Consider the following 22079-nt stretch of genomic DNA (forward strand, 5'->3'; position numbering starts at 1 on the left):
GCACATGGGAAACAGAGCAAGTGTAACGAAGCATCTTAGGGACCCGCTATTACCTCCGGCTGCTCTGGAGTGCACCGCCTCTCCCCGCCCAAAGTCCCTGTCTGCAACCTTCTGCACACACCTGGCTGCTAGGTAGAGGGGTGGGGGGGGCGGACAAGGTGAGTGGACGGGAAAGCCCTCGGCGTCGAGGTTCGCTTACTTTCGTGCCTGGTCCTGCAGTGAGCGAACGGAGGCTAAGGGAGAAGGCAGACGAGGGTGGGTGGGGAGTCGGCGCACAGTCGGTCTGGTACCACCCGCAGAAGACTGACTGCCCGGCTCATCGCCCAACACTCCGGCTTCTTAAACGCAGGAGCGCGCGCATGCGCGTGCACGCACCAAAGCGCACTCGGGCTCGCGCGTGCGCACGGCGCTCTCGCACAGTCCCGCCATCTTCCCCTTCCCCTTAGAGGCTACCAGAGGCCGAACCGGAAGAGGGCGGAGCAAGTGAGGGGAAAAAAAAAAAAAGAAGGCTCTAACGATTGTTCCCAATCGACCGTTGGGAAGAATGGTCAGGACCACCTGAGAGAACCCCCAAAGTACTAGCCGCAGCCGGGATAAGCCGGCCTCGGCTCTGCACAGGCAGAGCGCACCCACTCAAGCTCCCCTCTCCGCCTTCAGTCCAGACCGGTAGCCCCTCGGAAAACACGCGAGAGAGTGCGAGCCGCCAGAGCAAACCCGTGAGAGCAGAAGAGGGAAGCCCCGCCCCCTATCCATCCACCAATCAACAGCCAGCCGCCTGCCGGGGGTGGGGCTTTCGGTAACTCGCGGAGGGAAGTCTCGCGAGGCTTGTCGCTCTGTGGCTGCCAGTAGCGGAGGTTCTGGTCCGCCCGGGATGGAGCCGAGGCAAGCGGGCTGCCGGACCCTCCCTGCCGCTGTGTGAGCGGGGCTGTGTGTCCGCTCGCTGAGCAGGCGCAGCGAGGCCGCGGAGAGCACTCTCTGGGCGCCTCCATCTCGCGGGTGGTGGTCGCCGTCTCTGACGGCTGAGGGGGACTGAAGCTGAGTGGAAAAATACGAGTGGGCGAACCTCTGAGCCGGGCTCCCTGTCTCCGTGCTTTCACTGAGCTCCTGCCGGGAACAGAGGTACGGAAAGTTCCATGAAAACCCCCGGGCCTGCAGGCCACGGGACACCCCTTCCGGGTTTCCTTTCCTGCCACTCCGGAGCTCCGTGGGCGGTGGCTGGAGGGACTTGTCGATGTTGAGTTTGCCTCAGCGCACTCGACCGCGTTTGCGACTGGGACTTAGCCACGATCCTGAGGGAGCTGCTGAGATCGTTTGAATCCCTCAGCGCCCTTCCAAATTCTGTTCCAAGTTGGAACAACTGGCTTCCCTCAGACAGATGTTTCAGAAGCTCCAAGTGTATGCTTTCCACCATTTTCAGGAACAGTGCGGTTCTCTGCTTCCAGAGTGATGAGTGGGGGCTGGATGCTTATTTGTGTGTGTGATCCGCACGCATTTTTTCTTTATCCCATTCTTTGAAAGACTCATGCCGTATATTGCCACTTTCACCTGTGTCTGCCCCTCAAGAGTGAGGACCCTTTCTCTTTTCTTCCCGTCCCTGATCGTAGTACCGTCCCCCTTTCCAGAACACGGACCTCAGAATTGTCTAAGGCTCTGTATTCCACTCACACTGCACCAGATTTTTTGCTTCTTTCACTGTGACTATGACAGTTGCCCTTCCTCCACCCCAAACCGGTGTGCCCGCCTCAGCCTTCCATACTTACTGTGAAATGCATTCTCTCTCCTTAAACTTTTTCAAGTTCTAATTTAAGCCTATCGATCCGTCAGGGCTTTTTACCGTCCTATCTTAAATCATATTTTACCTCTTCAGGGCCATCCTGTTGCCGCCCCTAATTTTTTACCATCCACTTATGCCAGGCTGTTGGGGGTTTCCCAACCATACCTCACATTTCCGCCACTGCTGTGTGAACCCAGATAGTCTGTTGGGATGCCTACTTTTCCTTCTGTCTCATCGTCTCTCAAAACCCTACTTCTTTTTAGACTCCCTCGGGTGACATCGATAACACAGTGAGCTCCCAGAGCTCTTGACATAATTCCGCAGTATTTATTAGGATGCATTATTTGTTCAGTTACCTGTCTCTCCTGCCAGCTTGAACTTAAATCTGGAATCGTGTCTTACTCATGTTTAAAACAAATGCTAGTTCAGTGTTGGCTCATAGCAAGCATTATTATTATATACTATTTATAATGTAATCATTCTAAAGAATTTGCTATAAAAATTCTGTCTCTTAAAAATCAGAATATTAGAACCCAAAAGCCCTTGCCTGCTTTGAGCATGAACATGAGCAGCCTTGTAACCCTAACACTTATGTAATTAATTGTACTTTTGCTCTTAGTGGATGGAGATTGTATATAATATCAAATGCACATGCATGCACATACCCTATGCATTCAAATGATTTTACATTATGTTAGTATCATGTTTAACAACTAGGATTTTATGAGATGCAAATGTTTTTGATAGTGCTCAGCATAAGAAAAATTCCAACCCTTGGCCATATGTTAGAAATAACTGGCTTGGGTTAGGTTAGTTCTTTTTGGGATTGTTAATTTGAACACACAACATAGCCACAATTTTAGGGAGTGTATAAATTGGTCTTGATTCAATGTGCTCTTTCTCTCAAATTGTGTTCCTTTCAACTTTAAGAATTGATTTTCTTCATAAAGCTCCAAGTACATTAATATTCAAGGACAGTAGGAATTTTCTGTACTTTCAAATAGTGTATGTGCTGAACAAGATGCTCATTTTTATGTGTTCTTTATAAACATTTTGTTTGTTTGTTTATGGGTGGTTGTTGGAGGCTCTACATAGTCCTAGCTGTCCTAGAACTCACTAGGTAGACCAGTCTGGCCTTAAGTTCACAGATAAATCAGCTGGCTCTGCCTCCCTAGTGCTGGGATTAAAAGTATATACTCCCATATCTGGCTATATACATTCTTGATCTCTTAAAATATTTCTCTAAGGACTTGAAACACATTTTTATGTTGCTATTTTCATGTGCCAGTTAATATAATATTATTGCATATTTAATAACATTAGAGGTACCAACCTGAGCAGTAACAATTTAAATTTTTTACATCTAAAAACATGTCATATCAGACCATGTTTTTGTATCTCCAGAAATTGGATGATTAGTAGATTTGCTAATAAAAGAAACAAGAATTACTTGAATTTCTTTAGATTTTTCTTAACTAAAAGCTAAAAAGTAACCAGCTGGCAATTGCTGCTGTGGGTAGGTGGTGGTTTCTCTTTAATGAGCAGCAGAATGTTCTGGACCATCTGTAAGAATCTGACTGCAGATGTCTTAGTGGTAGAGTGGGTGAAAATGTGGCTAAGCAGGAAGCAAAAGAAGAAAGAAAACTTGTTTCTTAAAGGCATACCTCTGTAATTTGAGCCTACCTGTTTAAAATAATTTAAGAGTATTATGACTAGTTAAGACAAAACTGAAAAAATAGGTAAATAAATTGAAAGTATTCCTTTTTTAAATTGGATTCACTTTTTTACTGTGTAACAAAATGTGGAAAATATCTCTCCCACTTTACTAGTCAAAAAGGGAGAGAAACATCTTTCAAAAAGGATGGCAAAGCAGATTCATATTATAAAATATTTAGGTGTTAAGTTTTCTGTTTATAATTCCTTGTGTGTAGATGATTTTTTATACTTCTAAAACATAAAATGTAGTTCATTTTGTTAGTTTTTGTGCAGCCTAGAGAACATTTTTTACAGTAGTAGTTTTTAAAGCCCACCATAATTTATTGCTAGTTCAGACTAATTTTTATGTATACTTAAAATAATTGCTAGATTTTTATAGTTATGAGAAGTATTTTAAAAGTTATTGTTTAAAATTGTTCATGTACATTGCCATATGACTCAAAAAAATTGAATCTTTTAGAAGTTCCACTTTGTAGAATCTGGGATTTGTTCTTTCTGTCTCAAGAGGTTGAGACAGTTTTTACATAGAAAGGAGCAAATGGGGCCCTTGGATCCAGCTTGGCTAAAGAGTTCCAGACTTTGCATTAGCTGAGCTGTCATTCAGCTACTTTATTTGGAATTTTTAGACTTATTTTTTTTCAATAAAGAAAAAAAGGAGTTAACACTTGTTCTTTGTCTAAATGGCAAAATAAGATGGTATTCTTCAGGTCTAGAGAGCTACCATTTTGAATTAACTAGAATTATTAGGCCTGCACTTCCCACCAACCCTGATAACCTGAATTTGATCCCCAAACTCACATGGTGGGTGGAGAGAGCATGTTCCAAGTTGTCGTAACACATGTGCCATGGCAACCCACCCAGAATAGTAATATATTATTAAGTATTACCTAGCAGTTTGAGTATGGTTGTGATGGATATCATGACTGTTGTAGTTAAGTTTCTTTAATGATAGTAAACATCTCTCCATGTGCTTTCTGTATTTATTTGCCATTTGTGTATCTTTAGGATAAGTATTAAAGTCTCCTGGCCATTTTTAAAATTAAACTTACTCTTGCTCTACTGATAGTTTTTTTCTAAACAAGTACTTCCTCAGATGTGGATTGGGAATGGCTCCTCACAGGGAGTGTGCCTTCTCCACTGTCTTAACTGTCTGACAGTCTGTTTATCATCTGGATGAAACCTTGCTCATTAGCCATTTCTATAGTTCTTACGTTCCATACTTATGGTATCATGCCTAAAAACAGATCTTTATCATCTGCAGACTATAGAGATTTTCTTTTGCTTTTTTCCTTAAAACATTACCATTTCTCATTTTATTCTCAAGTTTGTGTTCCATTTTAAGAAAAGCTTTAAGCCATAAAGCTTTGTATTAAATCAAATTAGAATAGTATTGACATAATATTTCTGACATGTACATGTCTAGTTCTTCCAGTGCCACTCATTGAAAAGATGTTAGCATTTCTCACAAAAAAAAAAAGTGTGTGTATGTGTAAGGGTACAGTACCTGTGACCTTGAAGGCCAGAAGAAGGTGAGGGCTTTGTTTTGCAGCTGAGTGTTCCCTGACAGGGGTCTTGGGGTCTGAACACTAGTGCTCACAGTTGAGCACAGCACTGTTAACCACTGAGGTCGATATCCTTTGATTTGCCTTTTCACCTTTTTTTTTTTTTTTTTTTTTTTTTTTTTTTACTTTTTTTTTTTTTGGTTTTTTTTTTTTTTTCGGAGCTGGGGACCGAACCCAGGGCCTTGCGCTCACTAGGCAAGCGCTCTACCGCTGAGCTAAATCCCCAACCCCTTTTTTTTAACTTTTTACCTTTTTTTTTCTTTAACTTTTTATAGCCCAAGATGACCTTGAGCTCACTGTGTAGTAGTTCATGCTAACCCCAAACTTGGAGTGATCCTCCTGCCTTAGCCTTTTCAGTGCTTGAATTACAGGAGTGTGAGCACCACACTCCTTTTGCACATTTTCAGAAATAAATCAGTCAGTCTTCTGTGGCCCGTGATTCTGGTTTCCTTGCTTTCTGTAGTAATTGTAAAACCAGCTTGGTCAGTTTCTAGCTGCATTAGACTGGTAACTGAAAACCTGTTGTTTTTGAGTCTTTAAGTCCTTAAGCACTGTTGGCATATTTTTTAGCTATTTTCGTGGGTTCTGATACCTCTACCTCCCTTTCAATCTTATTTCACCTTAATCCCTTCCAACCCCCCAACACTAGGTAGGAGAGAAGGAAGGTGGTTAAAGGGGGTGTAGACCTCTTTAGGCTACTTCCTGCTGATTAAAGGCATCCAGTTTCTAGGGGCAAGTCCAATCTTCATCAGAGTATCCAGCAAACACAGCAGCAGCAGCAGCAAGAGGAACATGGCTGCCACAGACCCTCCTGGGGCTCTGCATTTACACCCTCTCCAGAATCCTCAGACTTAAAATTAACTGCTCCTGGCAAAAGTCAGACCCCTGCTAAGTGCATAAGGCAAATCATAATCACTTTCTGTGAAACTACCTCTTATCCACACCTGGGATTAAAAATAAACATTCTCATAATGTAACTGGGTTTTTAAAGAAACCAAAATTCTCACCACAGAGCACAGTACTTTCTCCACATATTTTATATGTGTGAACCTTTTGCCTGTGTGTATGTATGTGCTCCAAGTACGTGCTTGATGCCTGCAGAGTTCGTATGAGGGTGTCAAATCCCCTGGAACTAGAGTTTGGAATAGTGAACCACCCATGGGTGTTCAGAAGCAAACCTGGGTCTTCTTCAGGAGCAGCAGTGCTCTTAACTGCTGAGCTATGTCTCCGGCCCTTGATGTGTTTTAGAATCTGTCACTGAAGTTCTCTGGGTGTGGAGCTTTTTTTGTAAAGTATTTTTAACTCCAGTTTCTTTCCTAGTTAAACTTGTCAGAAAATAGCTGTGAGCTTGTGGTTATGTAACTCTAGTGACTGTAATAGTTACAGAACTATTACTAGTTATTTACTTCTTCTTATATGACTTCATGTCATTTGTGGGTTCTAAGGAGTTGAACTGTTTAATCTCAATTACTTAATTCATGTATATGAGATGTGTTATTCTGTTCACTTGTGTTTAAAGTGAATTATGGCTCTGTGGTGATTTCCTCGCTCTTAAGTGAGTGGGAGTTGAGACAGACTGTGTAACCCCCACTAGATTCCTTCTCTTGATCCCCCTGCCTCAAACTCTCGGGTAGTGGGATTGCAGTTATGGCTCTTCATTTGTTCTTGGCTAGGTTATTTACATCTCTCTCTGCACCTATCTCTACATGACCTACTCCCCTCCCAACACATACACATAGATCACCCTCTTTGCTTTATGGCTCTTTTTAAAGAACCGGCTTTTAGTTTTACTGAGTTTAATTCTTTATCTTCTATTAGCTTTGGGTTTATTCTGCTCTTTTTCTGGTTTCTCAAGGTTAGGGCTTGGATAATTGATTTCAGATCTTACATTTTTTTAAGATTTATTTATTTTATGTATTTGAATACACTGTAACTGTCTTCAGACACACCAGAAGAGGGAATCAGATCCCATTACAGATGGTTGTGAGCCACCATATGTTTTCTGGGAATTGAACTCAAGATCTCTGGAAGAGTAGCCAGTGCTCTTAACCGCTGAGCCCCCAGATCTTACATTCTAATACGAATGTTTTATGTTATACTATAAATTTATCTTAAAGAACCATTTTATTGAATTCTTCATTTCTAGGATTTCTTTTTAGTTCTTTTTGAGATTTTTTGCTCTGTAATTCTAATTTCATTCAGTATTGTATTTTCTTAGATCCATTGAGCTGTCTGATCTTAAGTTTTGCTTACATATGTGTGTGTCTGTCTGTGTGGGTATGCACATGTGCATTGGAGTGTGTTGAGGCCAGGTAGAGTATTGACCTGGGGTCATAAACAGTTATGAGCCACCTGATGTGGGTGCTGTGACTTAAACTACAATTCTCTGCAAGAGCAACACGCATTTTTACCCCCGAACCATTACTTCAGCCCCCAAACTGAGCTTTTAATGAACTATTCTCAAATTGTTTGTCTCCTTATTTGTTTGCTTATTTATTTGTTTATTTAAGATGGGGTCTCACTGTGTACACTGTCCTGTAACTCACCCTATAGACCAGGCTGGCCTTGAACTCTCAAAGATCTGCCCAGTTTTGCTGAACTCTTTGTCCAGCATTTCACCTATTTGTCTTTTTTGGAATCTGTTATAGAAGGCATCTCTTGTTTTTTCAGATTTCTGTTTTGGTTTGGAGACTAGCACAGCCATCAGTCAGCCTCCTGTGGGGCCACCGTGTGGACTTCAGGCTTCCCAGTAGCATGGCTGCTCTGACTGAGGCCTGGATCCACACTGAGTAGGTCGCTGGAACTTCTTGTTCACCCAGGATGCAGACAGAAGGCTTGCCCTGCCTGAGCCATGGCTTCTTTTCAGCAGACATCCTGCTGTTGTGCCCCTGCTGCCACCCTGCAGCCCCTTGCTCGCTTTGCTATTAGGGTTGCCCTTGGTGACCCCTTCAAAGTGCAGCGGAACATCTGCTGTTTCCAGCCCATGTGCTTGAGAAAAGAGGTGAATATTAGGTTCACCCATCTCAGAATCCCTTAAGCGCCTCTTAAAACACAGTGAAAGTTGCCTGAAGTGGCTAATGATATTCTCTGTGGAAACTTCCCACCCCTAGGAAAGATTTGGGAACTGAGATTTTTAATGTCACTTTACATAAGAAGCAGAAGCTCCTCCAAGAGGAGGTTGAGACTTTGACATAGATGGGGTGGGGATGGGGGCAGGCTAGGGAGAGTTCTTACAGTCAGATTTGCATTTAAGCTTATAGTATCCTACCAGGCAGTGCATGGTATTCCTAACTGCTTTTCCACTCTAAATAATGAAGTCTCAGAAAGTGAAGTTTAAGGTAATTTATGATATGAAACCGCCGAGAGAAGGTGATATGTTAACTTTAAGTCCTGATTTTAACTTAACTTACTGGTTCTCCTTTAGAAATGAGCTGCACCATTGAGAAGGCACTTGCTGATGCTAAGGCCCTTGTTGAACGGTTGAGAGACCATGATGATGCAGCAGAGTCTCTCATCGAACAGACCACTGCCCTCAGCAAGCGAGTGGAAGCCATGAAACAGGTCTGACTTTCTCTTGCTAACTTTACACCAAAGTTTTGCTGATACTTGGTTAAGTAATACATAAATTATAAATCTCTCAGTCAGTGTTCTTTTAACACTTATAAAGGAAAACAATTAATCCAGGCTTGCTTAAAGTTTTCAGAATTTAGTCCATTATTATCATGGCCGTAGCTTGGTGGCAGGCAGACATGCTAGAGTAGATGCTGAGAGTTCTACATCCAAATCCACAAGGCAGCAGGGAGAGCCTATGCTTAGAATGGGACCCCAAAGGCCACCTCCTCCAGCAAAGTCACAGCTCTTAATCCTTTCAAGTAGTGCCACTCCCTAGTGACCTAGTGTTCAACTCTATAAACCAATGAGAGCCATTTTCATTCAAACCACCACAATAAACTACTACTTAATCAAATAATGTCTAATTAAAATTCAAGTAGCCTCACTTGTATGTTTGTTTCACTTTGGACTAGGGTATATTAGCATGTTTCAGTGACATGTATGTAGGTAGGTATGCTGGCTAGTTTTGTGTGTCAACTTAACACAAGTTAGAGTCATCAGAGAGGAAGGAGCCTTAGTTGAGAAAATGCCTCCATGGGATCCAGCTGTAAGGCATTTTCTCAGTTAGTGATGGGGGTGGGAGGCAGCCTATTGTGTGTGGTACCATCCCTGAGTTCTATAAGAAAGCAGGCTGAGCAAGCCATAGGAAACAAGTTAGGAAGCAGCACTCCTCTGTGGCCTCTGCATCAGCTCCTGCCTCCAGGTTCCTGCCAGGTTTGAGTTCTTGTCCTGACTTCCTTTGATAATGCACAGAGATGTGTAAGTGTAAGCCAGATAAACCCTTTCCTCCCCAACTTGCTTGTTGGTCATGATGTTTTGCTGCAGTAATAGAAACCTGACTAAGAGGTAGGTTTATTTTAAACCCTATAAATTTTATCCCTCTTCTGACTAAAATGCACATTTGAGTCAAATAATAAGTGAAATTGTTGAGTCTAAATACATTTGTTAAGGACCAGATTATACATCTCACTAATGTTGGCATGCATTGGACATTTTGCTGGGTTATATAATGTCAAGATGTTTATACTTTTCTTTATAAAAGTGCTTGGATATTATTTAGCACCCATATAGTTTTTGGAAATGATGCAAGAAAATATCTAATTTTCACTCTATGCAGTTATTTCAAATTAATTTTTTCTAGTATGTTTTAAATCTGCCATTATAAAAAGCAGCCCTAGTTGGGCAGTGGTGACACATGCCTTTAGTCTCAGCACTTGGGAGGAAGGCAGCTCTCTGAATTCGAAGCCAGTTTGGGCTATAGAGCAAGTTCCAGGACAGCCAGGGGTATAAAGAGGAAAACTGTGTTTTTCTCTATCTCTTAAAGAAAAGGAAGAAAGAAAGAAAGAAAGAAAGAAAGCAAGCAAGCAAGCAGCCCTGAACCAAAGCTCTTTAAAAGTCACCAGAAATAGCATAGCAAGTTCACTTACTCTACTTTGCATCTGTGTCTCCCTAAAGCCATCTGCTCCCTGACCATCCAGCCTGACTCTTGCACTCCAGTAAGCATAGACCAGGTGGTGATGTGTTTTTAAAAAGAAGTTCGACTCCTGAAGTTAGGAACCAGAAGTGTTACTGTGTTAGTTAGGGTTTTAGTGTTGTGAAGAGACACCATGACCACTGCAATCCTTTTAAAGGGAAACATTTAATTGGGGCTGGCTTACAGTTGGGAGGTTTAGTCCATTATTGTCATGTCAGCATGCAGGCAGATGTGCTAAAGGAGCTGAGAATTCTACATCTTGATGCAACAGGAAAAGATCAGGCTTGACTTTCTGAGGCCTTAAGGCCCACCTAGTCATGCACCTACTCCAGGGCCACACCTCCTAATAGTGCCACTCCCTATGAGCCTATGGGATCCATTTTCTTTCAAACCACCAGTTGTGATGAATTTATTGATAGCTATTCAGTAAGAATGCCTCAAGATGAATATTGATAGCTGTTCAGTAAGAATGCCTCAAGAAAAATGAATGTAATTCTAAAGTTGGATTCCCACTTTAAAAGAAAAATTTCAAAATCCAATCAGGTGTAGTGGTGGCACATGCCTTTAATCCCAGCACTTGAGAGGCAGAAGCAGGTTTGAGTTTGAGGCCTGCCTGGTCTATATAGTATAACCAAAGCTACATAATAGACGGACTCTGTCCATTCCCCAAGAAAAATCTGCTCCCTCCATTTTTTATACATCCATCAGTCTTTCTGGCTTCCTGTCCTCAACTCTGGAAACCACTGAGATTCTCTCCCAGTGGATTTGCCTGCTCTAGACACTGTAGGATGTGAGATATCTGCCTTTTGTGATTGGTCTCTTACCATATTTAAAAATTCATCTGGGTTGTAGTAGTATCTATTCATTGCCCAATAATACTCCACTGTAAGGGGATATGGTGTATCCTGTTTCTCCTTTCTTCCCTGGGTAGATACTTGAACTTTTCTCTGCCTTAGAGGCATGGAATGTTGAGTCATAAAATGCCTATTTAATACTCAGAGGGTCTGCTCATTTATATTCATATATCAGATAAAAATTTGCAAGTAATGCCTTTCCATATGTTGTTCTTTAATCTTTTCATTAGTATCAGGAAGAAATCCAAGAACTTAATGAAGTAGCAAGACATCGGCCACGATCCACACTAGTTATGGGAATCCAGCAAGAAAACAGACAAATCAGAGAATTACAACAAGAGAACAAAGGTAAGATATATGTCACTAAAGAGAACTTTATTCTTTCATTGTGATACTGGTTTGGGACTAATTAGTATATTCATAAATGGGACAAGGGCTGGAGAGATGACTCAATGGTTAAGAGCACTTGCAGAGGACCCAGGTTCATTTCCCAGCACCCACATCAGGCAGAGCTTATAGCCTCTTTAACTCTCATCTCCAGAGACACTCTTCTGTCTGTGTGCATACTACAGGCTCTCGTGTATGCACATGAGATAAAGTAGAGTTTTTTTTTTTAAATGGAAATAGTCAACTGAAGTTACTTTCTTAACATTTAATCTCATTTTCTGGTCTGTATCCCTAGATATACTTATTGCTGCTTTACCCAGTGCTCTCTGTGAATGTCTGCCCAGCTTGGCATCTTCTTAGATGCCTCTCTTCAACATCCTGTTTGCACTGTTTTTATCACCTGTGAAGGAACTCCACTCCTTCCTCTACAGTCCCAGCCTGGTTACTCATGATCCCTGCCATCCTTCAACACACACATTAGACCGAGCTTCCCAGAATAAGTATTTACTTTCCTTGAACAAGGACCTTTGGTCATTTCCTGGTCTCTCTCCTCTGCCCTCTTCCCACAGCTGTCCTGCAGACACATACATTCTGCCATTGCAAACTAGTTCTTAAGACATCTTTCACTGCCACGCCCCGTGTTTGGGATCATCATCCCTTCAGTGTTCAGCATAAGAGGTCAGGTTCATCACAACACTCTCCTTCTCTGGTACTTTCCCCGTCTGAGATGATTTTTAAGAAATGAATTTTAAACGAACACTTTGAAAAGCTGAGAGAGGGCTCAGCAGATCAGGGCACTCACCACCAAGCCTGACAGCCTGAGTTCTATCCCTGGAACCCATGCGGTAGAAGGTAAAAGTCACTGCAGGATGTCTTCTGTGCATGTGCCATGGTATGTATGCCTGTAAGTGGACACGCACACAGAAAGAAGCATAAAACTTTTCTTTTTCAGTAAAAAAACGAGAAGTCCTTTGTTGCATGTTTTCTTATCCTATAAGTCGGTGTTTTGATGAATTCTATATAGAAGAGCATAGTTACCTAGTCTTAACTCATTTGAATAAAGCACACTGTCCTTGATAGAACTGCGCACATCCTTGGAAGAGCACCAGTCTGCCTTGGAACTGATAATGAGCAAGTATCGAGAGCAGATGTTCAGATTGCTAATGGCCAGCAAGAAGGACGACCCGGGCATAATAATGAAGTTAAAGGAGCAGCACTCAAAGGTAATCGATCCATTCTAGGAAATTGACTTGGAATGAAAACAGGGACCATTGGTTAACCTATGTTCAGATTTTAATGAAAATCTAGTAATACTGTTTCAGTGTATATAAAATACCTCACATTTTTAATTGACATTTTCTATCATCATCATCATCATCCTCCCATCTCTTGTTACATACCAGTTTTTTTACTTGGCTTATTCTTCTAACTCCCTTTGTTCCTTAGTAACAGGGTCTCACTATGTAACCTCTGGTTGTCCAGGAACTTACTCTATAGACCAGGCTAGCCTTCAGAGATCCACCTTCCTCCGCCTCCCGATTGGTGTCCTTAGTAACTTTAAAATGGTATGTTTGTGTGTGTGTGTGTGTGTGTGTGTGTGTGTGTGTGTGTGTGTGTGTGTGTGTGTGTGTTCATCTATTTTAAAAATATTCTCTGCTTTTAAGTAGTATTTTTTTTTCTAGTAAATTTGTATAGTGCTACATGTTACACAAACAGACATTAAAATGCTTTTAAAGTCAGCCAGCAGCTGAGTATAGATTGCTTTCTTGAAGAGTCTAGGCTAGATAAGGCCAACTCATTTTCATGAAAAACTGTGGAGCTAAGGAAGGAGTTGAACCAATACTGTATGTAGCTGACACCAGTGGTTTTAGAAACAGAGCTGAGGTGGTTAGGTGATTGTTCTTGCAGTCATTTTACTTGGGGTCACTTGGGAAGCAGTTGTCAAAACAAGCAGGATAACTGTTGCTGTTTACATTAAAACTGAATTTTAACTGCCAGTGTGAAATAAAAATACTAAACTAGATTGGATATCTTATCTGTGTTGGATAAATGATAAATGTAACCCACTTACAACTAATATTATTTAAGAAATCGTGATAGTTATGTGATATATATTTCTCAATTACTGACACATATTTTGGAATCTTTAAAATATTTCTTCCATGATGGTGTCTGTAGAATTTCTAAATTATTCTATCAGAATTAAGTAATAGTATTCTTTGAGTGACAGATTTACATATTAGGAAATGTAACAGCTTCCTCTTGTATTAGTAGGAGAATAAAAAATTAAAATTTGGGGTTGGGGATTTAGCTCAGTGGTAGAGCGCTTGCCTAGGAAGCGCAAGGCCCTGGGTTCGGTCCCCAGCTCCGAAAAAAAAGAACCAAAAAAAAAAAAAAAATTAAAATTGGATTTAATATTATCTAGTTATAATATCTATGCCCTAACAAAATGGAAGTTCTTCTGAATGTAAGGTCTATATTGTTAATGCTAATAATCATTACAGAGCATTTCAGTGTATACCTAAGCCAAGCCTGTGACTCACCCTTTAATCCTGGTACTTGTGAATAGAGGCAAAAAGGTTCAAAGATAAACTGGACTACATGAGATCCTGCTTCAATTCTACTCTCCTCCAAAGAAATAAGTAAATGTGTAGCTAAGAGTTTTTTTGTTTTTTTTTGTTTTTTTTTTTAAAGTATAAAGAATGAAATGCAGTCTTAATTCCCAAAGGCCCTAATGTTTCACAATTTTAAAAATGAAATTTTGAGTTGGGGATTTGGCTCAGTGGTAGAGCGCTTGCCTAGCAAGCAAAAGGCCCTGGGTTCGGTTCCCAGCTCCAAAAAAAAAAAAAAAAAAAATGAAATTTTGACAGCAAAGTAAATACCATGGTGGGCAGGGTGTTGGGGGTGTGGAATAAAATCCAATTGTTAGTCCCGTAGAGTAGCAGCTGTGACAGCAAATGTTGATTGAGTAAACTGTATTAAGCGATAGGGCACAGCTCCATGGTAGAGCGTGCTGAGCTTGCCTGAGGCTCTGGGTTCAAGTCCCACACTGAGAAATAAAACGAAGTGGTGTACCGTTCATCTATGCTGTCCTGTTCACCTAAAAAGTTAAACACTGCCTAAGTCCCCACTAAACCTTCTGTTTTTACTATTAGATTGAGTTCATCTAAGTGCTGGTCCTTGCCTTCCATAAAGTGACTGTTCAGTTATTTGCTATTAATTCTAACTAATACATATTAATGTTTGTGGTTTTGATTTTTCCCAAAAAGGAGACACTTTGGCTCAGTAAATCAAACATTGATTAGTACCCTGTGTTTAGTTGTTATGGGCAAGAGCAAGAAAAATGAAGGAATTCATTATATTACTGTTAAGTTTACAGTGTAACGGGAGTTACAGAAACAAATGTAACTATGATACAAGTTTGATAAAAATTAGTAGTTATTATAGTAAGAGGAGCAAAGTCTGAAAGAAGGCAAATTATTTAATCTAGCCTTGAATTATCTACAGGAATTGGGGGACACATAAGCAGAGAAATGAGAAAGAGGCACCAAGGTGCAGGACCCGGAATTGTTGAGGCACCAGTGGTCTACTATGACTAAGCAGAAGTAATTCTGCAGCACGCTTAGGGGAACAGTGATCGAGATTATACTTTGGGGCATGAGCACACTTGAAGCTATAGTAATAGAATTTTGCACTCACCTAGAGCTTTAAATCCACATTCAAAAATCACTAGAAAACATAACTCAGTTCCATCCAAATACTTATTTTACATTATTTTTAAACAGATGCCTTTTTGGAAATCTTAAAAAAGCAAACATTCCAACAGTTGGCTAACACGCATGAACTAACACTCACTCAGTTTATAATGACGGATGAAATCCGTATTAACACTATAATGACTCTGTACTACAGATTGACATGGTACATCGTAACAGCTGCGAAGGATTCTTCCTGGATGCATCTCGGCACATCCTTGAAGCACCTCAGCACGGACTGGAGAGGAGGCACTTGGAAGCAAATCAGAATGTACACTAAATCAAACAGTCAACTTTGGGGGTGGGTGGAAGTGGGGTCCATTTAAAAAGTTGTTTTACTTTGACTTGCCCTTCAGATTAGACCAGCAAATAAATGGAGTCAACGAAAGAACGGTGTGCTTTTCATGGCCATGCTGCTGAGTCTGAAATGCTTCAGTTTGTCTCTAATTTTCTGTGTGTCACACACAGGATATAAGTAATTATACATGTACATACATAAAATTTACAGATATAAAACTATAAATAATGTGTGTATATACATTCGTACACATACAGTGTGACAGAAACTTTCGAGATGTTTACCCACCATCTTTTATTTGTTCTTGCTAGACATTGCCGAAGTTTTTGTTATAAAGCTGTATTTCTAAATGTTTTCTTACTCAGGAGGCAGAGGCAGGGAGATCTCTGTGAGTCTGAGGCCACACTTGATCTACATAGCCAGTTCCAGGCTAGCCATAGTTATGCAGTGAGACCCTGTCTAAAAAAGAAAAGTATATTTTCTTGATAATAACTTTAGCCTATTAGTATTAAAGGGCTGGTCCATCAAACTTAAAACTTTTAATTTAGATCTTTAATTGTTTGCAGTCCTTTGGTGTGGGTTCACAAATAGGAAAGTCTTTTGCAGACATTACAGCTGTGCGTAGTGATGCTCTCTGCCTGTGCCTCAAGTGTTGTTGCAGAGTAGGAATAAACAGACATAGCAGTAGGCAGTGAACCAGGACAGCTCAAGGGTACTGTGTTGGCCCTTGGGCTTCAGAGCCATAGCTCTTGCTTTGTGTCCCTTAAAAGTAGTGTGACCCTCAGAGCTAGTGAGTAAGTCCTTCATGGGGCCTGTAATTCATGCTTAATATGTTTTGTTTCTTCCTGATGATCTTGTTAAAACACTATACTGGAAAATAAATACCATTCTTTTCCATTTTAAAGGCAAGAAATTATTGGCTTCCTATGTTCCTTTTAAACCTATGCTAGTGCCACAGTCCTAACCACATTATAAACGGAGAAAGCTATTGGTATTCAGAATTTTTTACCATCATTCAGCTGTTCAGTTTTTTGTACTTTGTCCTCTATAACAGAGGGATCTTAGTGACATTGGAGTATGGTGCACAATGGCGACTCTTTGGTAACAGCTTTGCTACCACAGGCTAATCCGAGGCTGTCCAGTAGGCCCTAGATGGTATCTGTGCATCATACCACACACCGCCATTAAGCACCGTGTCACTCACACAAGTGAGAGACAGAATTACTAATTTTTAATGTACTTAGTTTTAATTTTTACTGTACTAGACAAAGCAGATTAGTTCTTTATTATATCTTCTGAATGCTGTGTTAGAAAGATTTTTCCATTAAGACAAAGGTGTAGCCTCCATTAAGGGTGTAGACCTGGATTCATTCCCCAGAACCAAAAACATGTAAGGCACCTGATCCGTTCTTTAAGATTATTAAATGGGGCTGGGGTGTAGTTCAATGATAGAGCGTCCTTCCAGTTTAATAGTTATGTGGGTTCTTGAAGGTCTTGATCAAATCCTTTCTACAACCATTCAGCTATCTAAAAGACTTGATGTTCATTTGGGATTTTTTTTCATTGACTTTCATTATTTAATTTTTGTATTAATATTAGCAAGTTAATTATTCTCAGGCTTCTGTTCTATTTTTTTTTTTTTTTCCGGAGCTGGGGACCGAACCCAGGGCCTTTCGCTCGCTAGGCAAGCGCTCTACTGCTGAGCTAAATCCCCAACCCCTTCTGTTCTATTTTTAAACCCCTTTGTCTCCTTCACTGAACAAAGCTCATAAGGTCAAGGGAGGTATCTTAAGAGGAATTACACTTTTGTTGCCTGACTTAGTGCTTAAGACATCATAGATATGCAAAAAAACAAGAAATGAGATTGAAAGAATTTATAAAACTGATAAATGTGGGTATCTATATTATGGTGAAATTCTTATTTTCATCAGGTGGAAAAAATGCCACTTCATGTTTTAATACATCATAGCACTTTGTTTATTTTACATAATAATTCTTTTTTTTTTTCTTTTTCTTTTTTTCGGAGCTGGGGACCGAACCCAGGGCCTTGCGTTTGCTAGGCAAGCGCTCTACCACTGAGCTAAGTCCCCAACCCCTTACATAATAATTCTTATACAATAAACACTAGCTAATTAACAGACAGATGTAAACCATATGCTTCTTACTCTCAAGAAGGATTATGGTCTAGAAAGGCTCTTGGTTGAGTTGAATCAGCAAATACGCATTAATACTACAGAGGAGACTGAATCATGCAGACTTCAGGGAAGAAGAGATAGCATGTGTGCCAACAGTTTTTATCTCTCCCCTTTTACAACAGTACATGTAGATGTGAAAAAGAAAATCTTCCTAGTCATCGTGATAAAGTGAATAAGTATTTTGCTGTAGGGTTAAGTTATATTGTGAAATGTATCCTTAATTCTAACCTTAGCACCTGATGCCCACCAGTTATGGTTCATGTTGAGGCCACATGAGGACATCACACTTGTGTTAGGTGGCGGTGCAGTTCTATCAAACAAGAGAATTCAAAACCAGTAAAGCCGTCCTCTCATTCCACGCCCACCCTTTCTTCCAGGAGTTGCAAGCACATGTTGACCAGATCACCGAGATGGCAGCAGTAATGAGAAAAGCTATTGAAATTGACGAACAGCAGGGTTGCAAGGAACAGGAGCGCATATTTCAACTTGAAGTGAGTTTTAAACTTCAAATACGGGTTCAAAGTATCCCTGAAAACACTCAACCAGAGAACATTCCCAGTCTTAACACCCATACTCTCGAGTTGGTGGCAATGATTTCTGAATCTGAATGCTGGTAACAATGAATGGAATAGACCACTGAATAGTAATGTCAGAGTCTGGGGTCCTCAGGGATGCATGAGTATACCAGTAGTTGAGAAAGTTGAGTGTTAAACTAGGCGTGGTGGTGCACGCCTTTAATCCCAGCATTTAATGGGAAAGAGGCTGAGTTCAGGGCCAGCCTAGTGTACAGAGCAAGTTCCCTGACAGCCAGAGTTGCACAGAGAAACCCTATCTTGAAAAGGTTTAGTTTTGATTCTATATTGTTTTCATATATATCTGTTTTTAAAATTAGGAAATTGAAGGCATTTTATATATGAATTCTTTTACATATGTATGAATTTCTTCATAATTTTTAAAATGTAGTTCTTTGTGTTAGAGATCACAATGATATAAAAAATTATAGTGCACAAATAATACCAGATGTGGTGCTTCTTTAATCTAGCACTTGAGAAGGAGAGGCAGGAGGATGGGGAGTTTAAGGTTATCAGCTCTGCACTGGTAAACAGCTCGACTGTGAACAGAGGACCTGGCTCTGGCTCTCTGACACCCTTGTAAAGGTCAGGCACAATGGCCAGCTGGAACAATAAGCCCTAGGCTCAGTAAGAAACCCTAGTCAGAAAAGAAAATAGATTGCAACAGAGGAGACTCCTGGCTTCAGGTTTTTGTCTCCACATGTACACACACAGAACAGATACACACAAAAAATAAAATTTAAAGCAGTTTGCTTGGAATCATGATCAGGGGATTTCTTACGGATAGCCATAAAGCCTGTGTGTCTTGGAGCACATTGTGCTCTCCCATTTGTATGATAGGTCAGCCTGCTCAGCAAAGGACCAGAAAGGATTTGGGATTTTGCAGACTAATCAGTTTATATCTGCTCAGCTTCATTGTGGTACTGCAAAAGCAGCCCCAAACAAAAGGAGAAAGTCAGAACTCTGCTCAGAAACAACCCTCAGAACAGACCATTGAGACTTAGAAAGTGAGCCCACAACAGCTGTAGAGAATAGGTTATAAAATGGCAAAATTGCTTAGAATACCAGATGATCATTTACATTTCTTTCTGAAAAATAATTACCTCAGCTGGTCTTGGCTAATCTCAGATTTTGCGAGGGAAACATACCTACTAACTACTACTGAGTGATGAAGTCTACGTTAAGGTATTACTCACATAAACGTATCACTAGCATGAGTATAGATGGGTGTTTTATATACACATACATTACATATATTATCTCCAGTCTGTTTGCAGAACAAGCTGATTTCTGCCTAGTCACTTGTTCCATCTGCACATACTAAGGCTTCCAGCGTGAGGAGGCTGAGTACCTGATGCTGCGTCTTTAACACCATTTGAAATCTGGTTTTGTCTTTTGTTTTTTAAGTGTTGCTGTGTAGCCCTAACTGACCTAGAATTCCTTAGTAAACTATAATGCCCTCAAACTTCAAGATCCCCCTGCCTTTGCCTCCCAACTGCTGGGATTAAAGGCAGGTGTCACCACCCAGCTTTGAAGTTTGTTTAGATTGAGGTTGTGACTCCTGTAGCACATAGTACATCTGTCCATTCATGCATGTGTTATAGAGTCTGCTTTCTATGCTACACGTCATATAACTTGTAAAATATGTATCCCTCTTGGAGCTGCCTTAGGGGGATCAGCCAAACAAGCAGTTTCTGTTTCTGCATGTTTCCATTTGCATCAGGTATAAACCATCTTGGGTTTTGCTTGTCTCCTTACAGCAAGAAAACAAAGGCTTGAGAGAGATCCTTCAGATAACTCGAGAATCCTTTTTGAACCTTCGGAAGGATGATGCGTCAGAGAGTACATCTCTGTCCGCCTTAGTGACTAACAGTGACCTGAGTCTGAGGAAGAGCTGAGTGGTTGGCTGTGGTCACTAAGACGGGCCCAGGAGTGAGTGGATGGATGAACATAAAACCCAACTTCAGTCAGCCTCTTTCCTCTAGTATGTCAGGGGCACTGGCGAAGAGACAGTAGCGGGATGTATAGCCAGTGGTCATAAACTAGATCCCAGTCACAGCTCGACAGGAAAAACTGGGCCACAGAGTGAACATTGAGTCTCCAAGGTGCTGCTGAGGACTGCAATTTGAGAAGTGCTGTTGGCCTCTTGGATGAGACATGGGTCACCCTGAATGCTCCTAATAAACGTCGGAAAGCCTAAATTATCACAACTCCAAAAGAAGGTTGGTGTGGTGTTCTGGATGGAAGACTTTGTTCTAAGTCCTGTCCTTCTGTTCAGTGTCAGAGTCAGCATAGCTTATGTATGTACCGCTTCTGTCTCCGTGCTCCCGTCCCCCTGCCCATCTGTTCATCACCGGCAGTTCACATTTACAGGCTATAGGAATATATCACTCGTATCACAAACTGAAGAAAGGAATATACTTGCACCTAGTTCCCATAACTCTTAGCTAGCAGTTATTCGTGACTTGCTTGAGTATATGTATCTCAGGAAGGAAGGAAAGACAAGAATATACTTTCTAAGAAAGACAGCCATATATAGACACATTTAGTAGGTTAAACTACTTTGAGAGACTATGTTTGGTTCTCTGTTAACAATGAGCCTGGCTCTTCCTCCTCTCTACATGATGTTTAAGGATACAGGACAGAGGGGTTGGGGATTTAGCTCAGTGGTAGAGCGCTTGCCTAGCAACCGCAAGGCCCTGGGTTCGGTCCCCAGCTCCTAAAAAAAGAAAAAAAAAAAGGATACAGGACAACTCACTAGTACACAGAGTTGGCATATTTAATGTAACAAGATAGGTATGGTCATTTCCAAGTAAATTTGGAATTCCTTTGTTATTTAAGAAATCACTCTTCAAACACATAAGTAGAAGCAGGTTCCAAAATCAAAGTTCTGGGTCTGAGTCTAAACCCTGTTTAGTTCTTATAACCTGTGAGTTTTTCCCTACAACCTGTGACTCAGAAACTGACAGTGAAGTGTGGGCCCACAGGCATTGTGCTTTGCACTTAAAAAAAAGCTTAAGACCACAAGACAGAGAAGTGTGCTTTAATACCATTGCAACCTAAACTCTTCTGTAGTGATCAGAATAAAAAAATAAAAGATTGTGAAATACGGCAAAAAATATACAATACTTGTATGTGAAGTTAGCACAGATAAAAAGTAAATCATTTGTTAAGTACATATTACTTTGCAGTGTAATTTTATGTGTAATTTCATGTATTGGCAAAATTCATAGGACTTTTACTTGAGAACCTTTCATTCTGAAGTTTGAGGTGAGTGGGGTCATAGGTCAGGTAGGAAAGGGCCAGTACCCCAGGTGATAAACCGTTGTCATGCAGAGGCCTTAATATTTTATATTATAGGTGAATTTATTTCTAAGACTTTTCTATTGGTTCTTGGAGAGTGTCCCTTAGTTTAGTGGTCATTCTTTCATGTAGTTTGGTCCCAGGCCAGAATCTTAGAAGAAAGGCTACACAGTTGAGATGAGGCAGAATCAAGGAGTGAGTAGTTCTGTTGTGAAATGTTATTTCAGAAGTAATTATTTTTATAAAAAAATTATTTATCCTTTGTCTTCTTGGATATAAGTTTAAGGTTGTGAATATTGAAAGACATTTGCATTGTTCTTAGCAAGTTTTCCATCCCCCCTATCACCCCCCCAAAAAAAACCAGCTTTCAGCTTACATACTTGAGTGTGCTGAAGAGGAGCCTATTTTGTCAATAAAGACGAGTGTTTAAAACTGGTGTGGTCTCAGGGTTAATTTGAAAACAAAGCTCACATTTCTTGATTATACTTTGTTTCTTTGCTGGAAGGATAGGAGGTGCTAGGGTTTGAACCCAGAACTTTATACAAGTGTTCTTCACTAAGCTGCATCCTCAGCCCTT

The 22079-nt window shown here is 40.8% G+C and overlaps 2 protein-coding genes across 3 annotated transcripts in view; one reads left to right on the forward strand and one right to left on the reverse strand.

Moving 5' to 3' along the window:
- Positions 1-730, reverse strand: part of Ints13 (integrator complex subunit 13) — a 31977-nt gene extending 31247 nt beyond the window's left edge. The window contains exon 1 of the mRNA XM_032905408.1: positions 200-730. The gene's annotated coding sequence lies outside the window, so the exon portion shown is untranslated. The remainder of the gene's footprint in view (positions 1-199) is intronic.
- A 72-nt stretch (positions 731-802) lies between these two features.
- Fgfr1op2 (FGFR1 oncogene partner 2) lies at positions 803-21938 on the forward strand. 2 transcript variants are annotated; one of them, XM_032905409.1, is made up of 7 exons: positions 803-1119; positions 8477-8613; positions 11223-11340; positions 12460-12602; positions 15292-15405; positions 18005-18118; positions 19960-21938. In XM_032905409.1, exons 2-7 carry the CDS (start codon positions 8479-8481, stop codon positions 20095-20097), a joined length of 762 nt encoding a protein of 253 aa, XP_032761300.1. In that variant the 5' UTR covers positions 803-1119; positions 8477-8478; the 3' UTR covers positions 20098-21938. The 2 variants fall into 2 exon arrangements, with proteins under 2 accessions (XP_032761300.1, XP_032761301.1); XM_032905410.1 differs by lacking the exon at positions 15292-15405.
- Positions 21939-22079: the final 141 nt, after the last annotated feature.

This window comes from Rattus rattus, chromosome 6 (genome assembly GCF_011064425.1).
Source record: "Rattus rattus isolate New Zealand chromosome 6, Rrattus_CSIRO_v1, whole genome shotgun sequence".
Taxonomy (NCBI): domain Eukaryota; kingdom Metazoa; phylum Chordata; class Mammalia; order Rodentia; family Muridae; genus Rattus; species Rattus rattus.